The following is a 16,699-nucleotide window of genomic DNA, read 5'->3' on the forward strand; positions in this document are numbered from 1 at the left end:
TCCCTCACCCTGCCCCCCCCCCCTCCACTCCACTCCTGCTACCTCTTTTTCCTTCATCCAACACAAACCTCCCTTTTCCCGCCTTCCCCACCTCACCCCCACCGTCTGCCCTCCTGCAGGTTGTAAAATGGATTCTCTTCGGTCGGAGTCACCAGAGGAAGGGCAGAAAGCGGAAGAGAATGGAACCCAAGGTGAACTACAAAGAGGTAGGCACTCTACAGTATTAAGTCCTTTATCTCGCCGCTCTGCTTCTTCCTCTCGGTTGTGGCCTCTCTCTCTCTCTCTCTCTCTCTCTCTCTCTCTCTCTCTCTCTCTCTCTCTCTCTCTCTCTCTCTCTCTCGAACTCCTAACTCTTGTGGGGGCTTCGCTGGAAAAGTCGCTCCGACTCTGAAGCTTTGTGGTCATTTTGTTTGCCGGATAACACAATCATCCCCCGCTCTGTTGATGCGTTGCGTCTGCGAGGACAGACTAGCCTGTACTTTGTACGTCTCTGTTTATGTCCTAACATCTTTAACCTTTTAAGAGTTTGTGTACATCACATGTAGCGCATGTGTATGTCATGGTGAAGTGGTGTGTGTGTGTGTGCCACTGTGGAGTCTTGACATTCAGGGCTCTATTCGGCCTTCAGCCCCCACCGCCCCCTCCCCCCCCCCCAACCCCCCCACCCCCCTTTCACTCATCCTCCCGGCCTCCCATCACTTCCTGGTGTTAACTACCACACAGAAAGGTGCCAACGCCGTCAAAAAATCTTAAAAAAAAGTGTTTTGCTTGCACGTGTAGAGTTAATTAGGAATCCCTGGAGATGGCTAATCCCCTCCACCCAGTAATTGACACACACTCGCACACGCCTGCATCACTAATGAACGCACTCTGATCTATAAGCCACAGAGGGCCAGAAGTCATTAGTGAGAGTAAAGCGGCTTTTATACATCACTCACAATATGCTCGGATGTAGTAAACAGTTGGAAACCTTTCCAAAGCCTCCCGTCTGTTTGTGCAGAACATTTGATCTAATAACGAATAAGCTAAGAAACCACCCCGCGGTGCCGTGGAACTAAATAAACGAATAAAGTTGCCGGGATTTTTTTTTTTTTTTTTAGGGCCTTCGATTTCTCCGGCACACTTTGTGCTTTAGCTCTTTGGCTACATTCCCAAGCTAATTTAGACAAACTGATGTTTGAAATCCAAAAAAATTGGATTTTTCAATCCGATGGGATTTCCTTAAATTCCAGTGTTTCCAGCTCACAGTGGATGAAATGCCAGAGGACATACCCCCCCCCCCCCCCCCACCTGATATCCACCATCTGGCAAATTTTACTACACACACACACACACACACACACACACACACACACACACACACACACACACACACACACACACACACACACACACACACACACACAGGAAGAAGCCCTTTAGCTGCCTCTTAGAAATCAGCGTGTGTGTGTGTCCGACTGCCCAAATCAGGCTCATGAAAGAATAGCCAATTACTGTCCACTTGGCCGTACACAATAGTGAGAAAGAGGAGGGAGGGGCGGACGGACGGATGGATGGAGCGAGGGAGCGGGGTTGATTGAGGGGCGGGGGTGTGGGAGGTCAGCGTTTGAAGTTACACCATAAAAGCCACTCTGAAAGGAAACGCGGAGAGACCCCCTCCTCTCGCGCCATCCTCTCCTCTCTCCCCTCCCTCCCCTTCAGACCAGCCCTCTCCACTCTCCTCCCCTGTGTCCCCCCCAGCTCCCCTTCTTTTGTTTCTATGAACGGAGAGTGCCCCGTGGATGGACCAGGTGTATTTTATATTACTCCCTTCATGTTCTTCAAACGCCCAGCAGCCGCCGCTCACTCCCCCACCACTCCTTTTTTTTGGTCTGCCTCCCCTCCCACTCTCCTCCTTCCGTCTACCAGCCTGTTGCATGGTAATAAATCAATCAGTGGACTTGATCACCAAAGGCGAGGGAGGGCAGTTAAAAACATGGGAGACAAGAAGGAACGAGAGGTCGTCTGAATGAAACACAGATGAAGCGATGAGCTGAGCATGAAATTATTTGGGTGGATTGTTAAAAAAAAAATAAAACACTAAACTCAACACCATCACCGACAAGTGTCTCCGATCGCTTCAGCTTTACAAAAGGGAATAAAGTGTCATGTGAGGAAATGAAAAGAATGACTCAAAGACAAATTTAGAGATTGTAAAAATGGGAAGACCTGATTTTGGAGCTGGATATTGAAGCTTGAGGGAAGCAAAAGGTGGATTAATGATCGTCAAACAAACGGTAATAAGTTCACCGTCGAGATGGAGGTGCACAAAAAACATGAAATGCTCCAGAAAGGAACAGGTTATTGAGAAAAGGATAATAAATAAAGAGGAAAAATGGTGAAAAGGTACAACTTTGTGTGCTGTCAGACAGAAAACATGATGTATAGGAATCAAACACACACACACACACACACACACACACCATGGAGGACCCCTGACACCCCCCGCAGGGCAGCCCAAGATCTGGACAATATTATAGAGCCAAAGTTTATTACCAACTTCCTCTGGTCGTAGTTTCTGTTTAATGTTATTGAATAACGAGCATTACAATGTGCACATCTGGTCTTTTGTGCGTGTGTGTGTGTGTGTGTGTGTGTGTGTATAAATGCAAGTTGTGTGTGCACGTGAGATAAGTGTGCATGTGTCCAGAGTGTGTGGAGAGGTCTGCACAGGGATATTAGTCACGCCCGCATGGTAATGGGCCTCATTTTGCTCTCATTTTCAACTGCGGTCGCTGTAATGAGAGGGTCCATCAGCCCCTGCTGATCAGTACAGGAAACCCTGTAGGGAAAATTTGGGAATAGCGGGAGATGTTGGCCGACTGTTTGGCTAATTACCTACGTCTCTGATTTTTTTATTTTGCGGATGCACGTTGGACAGTGTAATTGATCTTCTCGTGTCTGTCAAAGATAAGCGCTTCAGAAATGGGCGTCATGGTACGCTCCAATGTTTCTTGAATCTTTTCCTTTAATATGTGCTAATAATTCCAGACATCATGGAACAACCAGCCAGGGGAACATTTAATGGCTTTCAGATGCAACAAAGTCAAAATAACATTATTTAAACTCATATCGTCAAAGTTTTAAATCGCTTTCCGATCTAATATGACCTTGTCCTGTTTCCGAAGAGAGTTCCTCCCATTTTTATGCATTTTATAGTTTATAGTTATAGTTTTTGCACTAGAATACTGTTTATTTGATACAGTCCAACACAGGGATTTTGGTGCAGACGTGATAAGGTTCTGTATATAAAAGGTGTTTACACAGCTCCTGCCCTGGATAAACAAATTCCGGGAAATGGCGTAATCCTGAATTCTTGTCATTCCATCTTAAATTGTTCTGCACCACACTTTTTTTTAAACATAACCTTGCAAACTTGCAATAGCAAGGGTTTGCAACTTTTGCAGATCACACCAAATTCAGGATTCCATATTTGCATCTAAATAGTTTTCCACCACAGTGACTAATTTTAGTTTTATTTGATAAATTGTAAAGTCTAAACATATTATTATAAACACTCAGCCTTACTGCAGGCTGTATGGAAAGGTAGAAGAAGAAGAAGAAGAAGAAGAAGAAGAAGAAAATATTATTTCTATAGTGCCTCTCAAGATAAAAATCACGAGGCGCTTCACAAAAGCAAAAAAATGTAAAAATATAAAAAAGAATTTAGAAAATGTTTACAAATATATTTAAAATGAGCAAAAAATAGACAATTATGATTCAAATGTAAAGAAAGAGAGAGAGTGAATAGGAAAGAGGGGAATCAGTGGATCCTGAGGAAGGTGGAATAGGTGGGGAGAGCAGAATAAAGAGAGAGAGGTGAAGAAGGTCATACAAAAGCCAGCGTGAACAAGTGAGTTTTCAGCTGCTTTTTAAAGGAGACCACTGAGTCCACTGATCTCAGGCTCAGGGGGAGAGAGCTCCAGAGTCTGGGGTCCACAGCAGCAAATGACCTGTCACCTTTGGTCTTTAGCCTGGTGCTGCACAACCAGTAGGCTTTGATCACTGGACCTCAGGGACCTGCTGGGGGTGTAGGGACTAAGAAGATCACCAATGTAAGATGGTGCTTGTCCATGTAAGGCCCTATAGACCAGAACCAGGATCTTGAAATGAACCCTGAAGTTGACTGGCAGCCAGTGAAGCTGGAGGAGAGGCGGGGTGATGTGGGTGTGTTTGGAGGACTTGGTCAGAAGCCGAGCACAGGCATTCTGAACCACCTGTAGACGGTTCAGGGAGGTCCAGATGTAATGAAACTTTAACAACATGGACTGATTTCTGTGTACCACTGGTGCAACACAAAAGGCAGGAAGTGAGTCGGCTTCTGTGTCCTTGTCACTCTGTCTCCTCATTTGCACCAACAAATGGGTAAATTGGCAATCTGCACCTTCCTGATCGATACCGCGAGTAACTGTGCAAACGTGTCACCGCGCTCGTGGCTGAGCAAATGTCAACAGTGACAAGCATCGAAACGTGTCTCGTCTCGAAATTGCAGTTCAGTCGGTTGTTGAAGCAAAGTTCAGTTCACACTTACCGAGATCAGCACCAGTTACAATAAGCATTAGTAGCTGGTGGCTTTAGTTTGCATTTAGGAAGTTGCTTTAAGCTTGAATAGGATGTTAAGTAGGGCGGCTTTTTGAGACAGAAAGGATAATGGGCATTTCAAAAGTGAACAAATAACAATAAAACCACAAATGTGTCTTTTTTTGACAAACATTTCTGCAACAAAGTCTATTTGTGTACCCAGGTGTCACCGGGTTGTTGTTCATTTGCACTTTTGTGTGCAGGGTTCTCTGATCAAAAGCTCTAAAGCAGCTACTAAACGGACCCCGCGGTGCCGGTATGCCACAGGGACATAGATGCCAGCTTCTATTCTAGGAGACAATGAAAATCCCGTTAAAAAACGAGCCGAGTTTGAGTGCTGACTGAAATCTCTCGTGTCATAATGAGGTGTGATGTTGATCGTCGGACACGGGAAGAGGCTGCGGTGACTGGAGGCCCCTGTGTGAGGGAGTAAACATGAGGGGGGTAGGCTGGTCGTTTTCGGTGGGGTTTGCAGGTGGCGCACATTACTCGGCTATAAATAGTGTATTGGAAAAATGAGGAGGGCAGTGTGGAAATTGTTCCAGTCTGTTTTATGAGCACTTTGGGAAGTGGGAGGAATTTTTGAAAGATGCGATCAACAGATCGAAGCTAATCTTAGCTTGTTAGGAAAGTAAACAGCAACAACATTGCATGAAATCCTTTTCCAGTTTTCTTCTAACTGATCATCATGACTACTAGCACCACAAACATTTACACTCCTTTTGTAAACACATTGCTTGAAACAGTGCCCCTGTCGGTACAAGACTTTTTTTTCTTCCTTTTAACAAGTTTTATTTAACCAATGAAGCTTACAGGCTTACATAAGAATCAATGTTTACAGTTGAATTCTGAGCATGACAAAAAAAGCAGGTGTACAAACAGAAACAATAATATTAACCTAGCTCAATATCAACCTGCAGAAATCATAACCTATATATATATATATATATATATATATATATATATATATGTATATATATATATATATATATGTATGTATATATATATATATATATACATATATATATATATATATATATATATATATATATATATATATATATATATATATGTATGTATATATATATATATATATATATATATATATATACATATATATATATATGTATATATATATATATATAACATCAAACAACATTATTAGGGGTAAAGGAAACATTCACCAAATTGTTATAGAGCCAAATGGCTTTCTTGGAACTACATAATTTAAGAGAATCCATAAAGGATGCAAGTTCTTTTCTAAAAAACAATAAAGATCGGTTTGATATTGCCAAATTTACATTTGTTTATAAAGAATTTGGTGAAAATAATCAAATTATTGACAGTTAATTGTTGCATTTTATTTTCCAAACTGATACCATACTTGATTTTAGAAAAAGATGAGGATAACCCTAACCTACAAAAAAAAAGTGTGTTCTTTTGGTAATGTTAATGCATTTCTGCTGTTTTTGCAGCGTTTAGCAGATTCAGCCATATTTGGCCACACATGTGTGGTGTTAACAATCACACATCTGGTTATTCCACGGTTCTGCTGTTTAGTCTCCAGTGGACTTTCTACAGTTTTACGCGGTCATCTTCTCTTCCTTTTCCACTTTTCTTAATCTCTGATGCTGTTTCCTCACTAACTCTGTCTCTCTTTCTGTGTCTGTCTCTTACTGTGATTTATTGGCAATGAATCAGGGATGAGGGAGTATGCCGGAGGAGAGATGGGAACATTCAGGGAAATGGTTGTTTCCGGCCAGACTTTACATCAGGATGGGAAATAGTCGAATGAAGAATGTGTGTGTGTGTGTGTGTGTGTGTGTGTGTGTGTGTGTGTGTGTGTGTGTGTGTGTGTGAACATAGGCTAACTGGAAATCAGCTAGGGGCTGCCCTAGGGACCTCCACAAATTTTCATGTCAAAACTTAAAATCTGATTGGACAAATTATAAAAGTTTAAAGTAAAGTTTTTGTTATTAAATATATATTTTTTAATCTATAAATACTTTTGGGATATGATGCTGAGGTGATTTACTTTTATTCATTCATAATATTTTTCAAATAGTTGAAATTTCAGAAGTGTTTTTGCAGCTTCTGTTCCAGTGAAAGAGAACTTGTTTCGTGTAGCTGATCTTTAATGATTAAGGACGTCATTGGTTAAAAGTGACCACGAGAAAGAGAGACACAACTTGTTAGGCAATGATTCTCAAACATGATTTTCAAATAAAAGATCTGGAGGTTGTGTAAACAGATTTTTTTTTTTTGTGATTTGCTCAGCTGCTGACATTTAGCTGAAGCTAACAGTCAGGCAAGAAGTGTTTAAATAATGCTAATGTCTTTGTTGTTGTTTATTTTTCACTGGAACCACTGCAATCAGTCAGTGCGTTTACACGCACAGCAGAAGACCGAAGTATTGAATTAAAAAGACTTGCGCCGTTTTTTTAATTGCATGTAAATATGTTGGTCTGGCTAAAAGCTAACTGGTTCTAATCGAGCTGAAGCGCCCAGATAACGCGGTAGTGATCTGATTACATTCTGCATTTAAATGGGTAAGCAGAACTAAACCGTTCGGACGCTCTCGTGTTCCGGAAGTGGCGAGGTCGCGGAAGCGGTCTTCTGACAAGACCATCGTCACAAAGCCACAAGCGTAACACCATCCAGCAGGACAGCACGTACCAAATAAGCTGTGCTGCAGCGTGCTCTTGTGCATTTCTTCAGCCATTGTGCACATCCAGTTTCAATTCCATCTGCTTCACTCCAGCCTCTGTTTGCTGCTTGTGTTGCTATAAGCTAACCCAATTAAGCCAACATGAAAAGGGGCATGTTACCACCTGCTGTAGAGGAGTGGAACAAGCTCTCTTTGAGAGGTTGGTTTTCTAATGTGCATGTAAACTGGGATAAAGTCTCCCAGCTTACTACAATAAGATCGACTTGGATGTTGGTCAGTGTGCATGTAACCACACTGAGTGAGATCACTCAGAAAAACAAATAAGTGCATAGAAGTGCACACAATCAGTCATTCACCCATTCACACACACATTCACACTCTGGTGGTGATGAGATACAATGTAGCCACAGCTGCCCTGGTGCGCACTGACAGAGGCGCCACTGGTCCCTCTGACCACCATCAGCAGGCAAGGTTGGTTACGTGTCTTGCCCAAGTACGTAACGACAGCGACAGACTGAGCGGGGCTCGAGCTTGCAACCTGATTACGGGGCGAGCGCCTTACTCCTGTGCCACCGTGTGTTTACTTTAAACAGGTGATTTTGAGATAACCATCTCTGCAGACACCATGTTGGAGTCTTCAGAGGCGATTTTCTGTCTAACCTTGTGCGTGATCAATGCTTATCGGTGAGCCTTGATTAGTTTTCCTCTGCAACTTTCGGATTCTTTAATCACCCATCAAGAATCCATAGATAAAGGGGGCTTTGCATCCATAGAAAGATAACCAACCTTCTGATCATCTGACAGAGACATAAATGAGTTTAGAGACCTACATTGTCTTGAAAATATGGTTGAAAGCTTCTGACTCCATTTGCAAAATCATAAAGTGTCAAAAAATTCAAAAATAAAAAATATACTACATTTCAGATTGCAAAACAAGGACTCGACTGCCTATAGCGCATTCCTTTGAGAACTGTAGAAGCTTGAAGGCCAACTGCTCAAGCCCATTAAGAAGAGTGAGATAGTGAAAGCAAAAGAACAAAAGAAACTCAGAGGGCAAACAGACAAAGAGTAAGACCAGGGAATCTAAAAAGTCAACAGAGGCAGAGAAAAACAACAAATCAATGAACGTATCTCACTGGCTTCATCAATTCCTGCAAAAAAGAAAAAAGAAATACGCTGACCAAGTGGGGCACAATGTGGGAGGAATCAAGGGATCAACGTAGCAAACAGCTGTTGTTTGATCCATGGTCCTCCACACGTTATAAGCTGTTGATCCAACGTCACCTGCCAATGTAACCATGCAGGTCACTCAGGTGAGTCGGTGAATAAATATTTATAGATGTGCTTTTTGTTTTAACACACCTCATGTCCAATCACGCAAACAGAGTGTATGTTCAGCTGTGTGTCTACATTTGTATTACACCAGCAGCACCAGAACAAGTGGCGTCAGCGTTGTTTTACTCCTGAATTGTCTCTCTGCAGAGCAAAGTTTGGTAGAGTCGTGAACACACAGTTAAAAAATTGAAGCTTAGAATAAATCCGTTCATTGACAGTAGTGAAAGAAAATCTGAATCTGTTAATTACACCAGAAATTGTGATATCTGCGACATGTATAGTGCCCTAGACTTACATATGCTACAAAAACATTTTCTGTACCAATCAAGCAACTTTACTTACCACTAAAAAACACTGGAAGGGAACCAACTTCCAACAAACTTCAAAGGATTTTAGATCCCGGACGAGGCCCCATCTGTTGCCAACCCGAGTCATATTTGTAACAGAAGAGTTCACACAGTACATAACTTGTATACATATGTGAGGGTGTTTGAATGTAATTATCGGTGCCATGAATAAATGGATGTGAAAACGTATTTTTAAAGAAGTGTTTCAAAAGAGGCTAAAATGTCTTAACAACCAGTTGAGAGAGAAAGAAAGAGAGAGAGAGAGAGAGAGAGACCTGCAATTATTGCATTCAATAAACATTTCCATTTCTCAGCTGCAACAAGATCTTTAAAAGTCCTCCGAATCATTTCTGTGGCTCAGTCAAGAGCTTGGAGGGGAGTAGGATGGTGGGCCATCACAATATGTCCACACCATGTTTCATACGCACATAGAAATGGCACGCATCAGGTGTGAAACCAGCCCTAAGCAGCTGCATACAAATACACCAGTTAGTTGCGATGCATCTCCCATAAGAGATGTTTAAGTCGTGCTGTGATGTGAAAGGATATTTCTGTAAGCCTTCAAAGTAAAAGCCACAATCTTCCTCGGAGTGAAGCTGATAGAGCATGAAAAGTGTTTTTCGTTTTTATTCGGGGGGAAAAGCTACACTAAGAAGAGATGATTGAAAAATTTAAATTTATCAGCACCGCGTGAGTTAGAGATAGGAAATTTTACATTAACTGTTGGGAGGAGCGGAGATGGCTCTATTTGAGTCGCGTTAATGTGGGAGGGATGGAAAGTAAAGTTGGAGGAAGAACGCAGTGGTGTGTATTCTTCTCATTTATCACTCACCAGTAGCTCTGTTTTCAGGGTCATTTGAAGCTCACTGCCTGTCTCATCTCGTCCAGGGACTACCTGCTGTCTCTGTGTATGTGTTTATACATGAGGGGGTATAAGCCAGCCGGTGGGGGGGCAGGGGTGGTGCAGATCTCCGTTCATGGTTTACGATGCTGGGAAGCTATTTCCCAACTAACACAGCAGCATATCTTGGAAATACCACTTATGCCTTTATGACTCTGCAAAACACACCCTCATGCTCATGCACACACATAAATGTTTGAAGCATACTTGCGTTTTTGTGAGAACTCTCAGTGGCATCATATATTTTAGTACCCATTAAACTACTTAGGTCTAGCTTCAATGCAAGTCTGAACTTTAAAACCAAATGTCACCCCATGTCTAGAGCTCTAACTGGTCCTCATAAAGATGGGCCTCAAAACAGAAGGTGCATTCAGCCTGAAGACATTAAGAGCTCTGTGAGAATTATACAGGCTGGAGAGCTTCTTAAACGACTGCTTATGGCGTTTTTCTCCGGTTGCAGTCACACCTCAGACAAGTTGGTAGACAATACCTTTCATATTTTGACCTTCAAAACAAAAGCGGCAGAGACTTGTCACCCTAACTATCGTTAGTTGAAGCATCCAATAAGTCAATAAAAACAAGCGTCAATAAAACACAAATTACCTTGACTACTAGGGGTGTGTATGGGCAAGAATCTGGTGATGCAAGATATATCACAATACAGGGGAGACAGTGTGATGTATTTTGGTAAAGCCAGAAAATTTTTGTAATTTAATTGGAAAACTCAGGCCAGATGCTTCCGAGACAAATCCAGAGTTATGGTGAGGTCTTGTTCTGTCAGAGAGAAGTTGGTAAAAAAAACTGCCGCCAACTGGCAGTTTGAATCGCTCCATAAAAATAATATTCAGGAAATGTGTGCATATAAATTATTTATTAAAAATGTGATTCACTGCTTTTAAATATCGGTTCAGTATCTTAAAACTAAATGTTGCAATATTTAGGGACAGAAGGAAAAAAGCGCAATGTTGTTCACTGACCAAATGCTACAAGTTGAGTGTCTAAAATTTCTATTTCACCTCATGCAATGTTTTGTGATCCTGCTTCAAATGCACATTGAGGTTGGACATATTAATCTTCCCCGGTTCTGTTCCACCACGGGAAACTTGTGCATGACAAGTGCTGCACTGAGCCTAACTGTCTTTTTTGGACTTTAACAAAAAATACAACCACATGTCTGACATTGTTCCCTGCTACTTTGCTAGCACATGCCATTCTGATCACGTGGACTTTGCATGCTGCATCTGGGCTCGGATGGATAGAATTGCTAGAATGGAATTTAAAGCTGAACGTACCGCTAATATCGGAGATTTCTGATGCATTCCGATATAATTCCATACAGTGTTTTTGGGCCAATATCTGATATCAGTATCGGAACAGGACATCCCTACTTGTTTAGCAGATTTAAGAATTGTTTTTTTTTTTGTTGTTTTTTGCAAGTTACACAACAATGCAACCACAATTCTCCCCTGTGGGGAAACAGACCTAAAACTAAGACATAACAAAACATTTAGGGCATCAAACACAATGATTGGTGTAAAAACATAACTCGGGTTGAAGTGGCTGGCAATATATTTGTGATTAATGCATTAACACAATCAGAATTATTCACATTTCATCATTCCAACCTAAGATGTAAACAATGCACAATATTTCATAGTGACAGCAAATTATGTGGAATTATTAAGAATATCACAAGGCATCAACATGTAGACATTGCATTAGCTGCCCCATGTTGCAATAAAGCTAACTTCTCATTAGAGCTAGCAATTAACACAGCTGTAGTATAAATTATGTTTATGTTTATGTATTTAGCAGACGCTTTTGTCCAAAGCGGCTTACAAGTGATAATCGGCATGTTGCCCTTGAGGCTAACAACAACAATAACAACAACTTGACATAAATTATGGAGAGGAGGGAACAAAGAGTGGACGGTAGAGGGGGGACGGGTGCAGGGAGGGTGCTAGTTTAGAAGATGCTCTCTGAAGAGCAGGGTCTTCAGGAGTTTCTTGAAAATTGAAAAGGAAGCCGCTGTTCTGGAAGTGCTTGGTAGGTCATTCCACATTTGTGGAACGATGCATGAGAAGAGTCTGGATTGTCCTGAGCGTGGTGTAGGCACTGCTAGCCGACGGTCCTGTGATGACCAGAGCGGCCGGGCCGAGACGTAAGCCTTTGCAAGAGGATTCAGGTAGATGGGAGCCGTACCATCTTGGACTCTGTATGCTAGTGTTAGCAATTTGAATTTGATGTGTGCTGCTAGCGGTAGCCAGTGGAGCTCAATGAACAGAGGGGTGACGTGTGCTCTTTTTGGCTGATTGAAGACCAGACGCGCCGCTGCGTTCTGGACCATTTGAAGAGGTCTCACAGTACAGGCTGGAAGACCAGTTACCAATTCACAGTGATGTCAAGTTAATAAAGGTGTAGATTATCACTGATTAAACATCTTTTTCGTTGATTTCTTTTAAGAATGATCTGTCTCAGCAGTGATGAGGCTTAGAGTGTGTAACATCTGTTGTGTTTACCACAGGGGGCAGTATAGGAGAGGAGAACGTAGGTAGGAGAGAAGGAGAAGAAGTGTAGAGAGTTAAGATGGATGCCTGATATCGCTACATGTGACGCAGGTTCAAATAAAACTTGGATAAGGAATTCTTGCCTACTCGGGCCACTTCCTGATTCAGCTGCCGGCCATAGCAACATCTAAAACGGTCCGTGCAGAACCTTTGTTCTACGTTTTTCTGACAGATGAGCCCTAGAGATGATTATGCGATCTTGCCGCTTTGGCAAGTCATCAAATTCTTCACATTCTAATATTATCTCTGATAAATTTTAGAAAACTTAATGTCAATCATATCAGCCACATGAACTCAAATCTTGTCTTTTTTTTCCACCACATGCCTACTTTAATCTTTCTTTTGAATGGTAGGTCCCTTGTGATTATCAATGCTTATGTCATCTGCAGCAGCCACGGTCAAGCTGGGTCGTATCGCAGACTCCTCCTACATCTGCATCACAGATGGCTCCCCTTTTTATAGAATAGATTCTCCTCTAACTGAGTGTTAAAATGACCCTTAAAGCATTCATATTAACTACAACTGAACACATTTCCTGTACTTTAGTTACAGAAAAAACCAACCTGGAAACTACTTTTATTAACATGTATAATAAAGTTTCCACAAACTTAACCAGGGTATCCGCGGGTCCTTAAAAAGTCTTAAATTAGCTTTTCCAAATTTAAGGCCTTAAAAATCCTTAAAAATGACAAATAATCCTTAAATACAGTTTCCAAAGGTCTTAAATTACCAAAGACCCAATAAACAAGATATTTTTATTTCTATAAAATTTTCGTGAATTTCTAGTTAGTGTTCAGCATTTTTTGTGTACGATGTTTGCATAAACGGAACCGTACACATTCAGTTGGTTGTGAAAGGGGGCTATTTTTAGATGAGCACGTTAGCTGGTTAAGCTAGTGGGAGCTTGCGCCATGGGGAAGTGCAAGTTTAATGGTAACTGGATGGCTAATCCCACGTTAGCGACGTGGTTAGCACCGGTTCCAGGCAATAGCTGGAAATTATAGCTTGAAAGAAATTCAAAAAATAGCTTAAATTTGGTCAAAGTGGTCTTAAAAAGGTCTTAAAAAGTCTTAAATTTGGCTCCCTTAAACATGCAGATAACCTGTTAACTCACCTAGACACACAATTTCACAGTTTGTGATATTAGGCATCAAGCTATGGTTCAGATTTTATGTGGATAAGTTTACTCGGAGGTAACCATCAACACGCGTTTGACTGAAGTGGTCAAAAAGCAGAAACACACACACACACACACACACACACACACAAAGCACATGCACTCACGCACATGCATTCTAATTCCCAGAAGTATTTGAATGTCATTAATGTGCAGCTGTGTTTGCCTTTCCAGCACACATGGAAAACACATCAGAGACGGAAAGAGAACAGCCTGCTGAATATGTCTGCAACAATAGGAACAAAAACAAGTAGCTCACTTTGTCACTCACGCAAATCGTTGATTTTGAGGTCCATTCAGGCACAAATTCAGACATTCGGTGTAATGCGGTGTAATAAAAACACAGTGGAAGCTCAGAGGTCCCAGTTTTAAAGCTGGTGACACTTCAGACACATACATAATGGAGTGTCGTGGTAATGTTGGGCCTGGCTATAAACTGGAACTGGCTTTTTATTGGTGTGAAATGAATCAATACTTTTCTCATAAAACCCGATTTAGGCATCACCTCATCTTTTTGTAGGTACTGCATGTAATGTTGTGTCTGGGTGCTTGAGAAGGCTGCATGCTGAGTGCTTTAACATCCGTCTTTCTCGGTAATAACTGGGAAGGCTTAAGCACCCTTAGACAGACATTTAGCCCCATCAAATGCACACACACACACACACACACACACACACACACACACACACACACACACACACACACACACACACACACACACCCACACACACACACACACCCCCACACACACACACACACACACACACACACACAAACACACACACACAAACACACACAAACACACACACACACACACACACAGACACACACACACACACACACACCCCCACACACACACACACACACACACACACACACACACACACAGACACACACACACACACACACACACACACACACACACACACACACACACACACACACACACACACACACACACACACACACACACAAACACACACACACACACACACACACACACACACACAATTACACACACACACACACACACACACACACACACACACACACACACAAAGTAAAAGCAGCTGTATGTTCTGCCCCAACTGAAAAGGCTGCACAACCCAAATATCCCACAGTGAGTGATGACTGTACTGGTTTTGCAAGAGAAGTTCAGGTCTGGTTTCTCATTCCTCTTCTCATCTGTTGGTGACACCAAACTGTTCAAGCTAAAGAATAAAACATGGTATCATTTTTCTGAATTGTTTTGAGGCCTAACTACTTACTGCTCAGCCACTGATCCGAAAGTTAGATATGCTTTTATTTTGTAAGTCTGCAGGGCTTAAGATCAAATATTACGTTTTCAGTTAACGTTTACAGTCTAGAAAATTAACTAGAAATTAGAAAATCTGTTTTCTGAATCAGAAAAATGACCTGTTATTAAAAGGACATTAAAAGCGATAAATCTTTACAAACAGATGGTGAGAACATAAGACGCTTTTGAAAAACATCTTTTAGTGAAAACTGTGATTTAGTTGGAATAAATATGTATGAACACAACAGATTATAATTGTGTCCCTTCATTGGATTGTTTAAAGTTTCTTAAAGTACTAAAAATAGTATAGAAATGACTGAAGAAAAGCCTAAACGTTTATAAAACACAAAGGAAACCTATTAACTAAACACTTAAATACACTTTTACAGTCATACTTTGCTTGATGAAATTCAAAAGTTGAATGTGTTTTAAGATTAAATTTAAAGAGAAAGTCACCTCCAAATCAACTTTTTATAGCGATGGCAGATTTAAATTCTAATGCAGTTTTTACCTGAAGACGGCGCAACACTGACAGTTTAAGGCAGAATATTTAATTTTTAACTTAGAAGCATTTAAGTGCCAAATTGTTGAATACACATGTCTACAGCACGATCAGACACTGATTTATATAGTTTATCAGTAAAGTAGTTGATTGGGGGTGACTTGCTCTTTAAAGACAGTCTCTTTTAAGCAGAAACCGTTAAATGTTAATGGATCGCTTTGAAATTATGTATTTAAATGGGAACAGCAAGACGTTTCATTTCAAGTGGTCCTTTTATGTGAGTTGATGCCATAGAGTCCATATTGAATTCATTTTAAACCAGCACGGACAACAAACTAATGACTTTGTAATGATTTAAATTACATGTTATTTAATAAGCCATAAGGCGTAGGAGTCCATAAGAAATATGAAATCCACCTTACGGATCTGTGAGGTTATTTTAAACCAGAAGATTGGAACTTTTTATTGCAGGGATTAGATAACAGCTTCGTATTCACTCAGAGACAACAGAAGAGAGAGTCAAGTTTAAAGATTTAAAGATTTATTACTAACAAATTAAACTAGACTGACTTTAACACTAAATGTATGGTGTAACTAGGTGGATGAGACAGAGAATGGTGTGATGTGGAATGTTGCTCAGAACCAGCAAATCCGAAGAAGCGATTAGTTCTGATGGGAAATGAAGGTGATGTCTTTGCACTAAGCTTTGGTTAGGAGATTCATAAACACATTCAACGCCATTTCGCCGGCCTACATACCCTTAGCCGAAGTCCCCGTTAGATCAGGAATGTCGAGGTCCAGCTTGACCTTCTCTGGAACCGAAGCCGGTAGGAAAAGCAGCGGTTGCCGACCAGACCAGTCTTTGAGATACTTCCGGGTCACGACAGTTCTGTTGGCATCTGGTGAGACCCAAACCTGGGTCGTGATGGTTCAGCTTTTATTCTGAAAGGAACCGTTGCAGCAGGTGGAACAGCAACAGATTTTATCCAGCTTGTCGTTGGTTCTTTTGGCTGAAGAGGAAAGTTACGGATTGGCCACTCCAACAACTCCTCTAGAACGCTTTGAACTGGCGTTAAAGATGACGTGGGCATAGTTTTATACTTCGGATGTTTTGGTTTATGAACGAATGAAAGGATGACAGATTTACCAAGCACCACCAAAACCACGCCTCCGTCAGATCTGGCAGATTCTGATTGGATCAGTGAAAGCAATGTGTTATCTCTTAACGCTACATGAGATCAGTCCTAGTGGAAACATTTAACGTCATATTACTTATTATATTCTA

The 16,699-nt window shown here is 41.3% G+C and overlaps 1 protein-coding gene across 4 annotated transcripts in view; it reads left to right on the plus strand.

Moving 5' to 3' along the window:
• The window catches only part of aopep (aminopeptidase O (putative)), a 124,344-nt gene that overhangs the window by 70,636 nt on the left and 37,009 nt on the right, over positions 1-16,699 (plus strand). For all 4 annotated transcript variants that reach the window (XR_008559229.2, XR_011517021.1, XM_015972850.3 and 1 more), the window contains one exon: positions 120-206. Coding sequence is in view for 2 of the 4 variants with exons in the window: in XM_015972850.3 (XP_015828336.1) it covers positions 120-206 (87 nt within the window). In the remaining 2 variants the exon portion in view is untranslated. The remainder of the gene's footprint in view (positions 1-119; positions 207-16,699) is intronic.

This window comes from Nothobranchius furzeri, chromosome 17, assembly GCF_043380555.1.
Source record: "Nothobranchius furzeri strain GRZ-AD chromosome 17, NfurGRZ-RIMD1, whole genome shotgun sequence".
Lineage (NCBI taxonomy): Eukaryota > Metazoa > Chordata > Actinopteri > Cyprinodontiformes > Nothobranchiidae > Nothobranchius > Nothobranchius furzeri.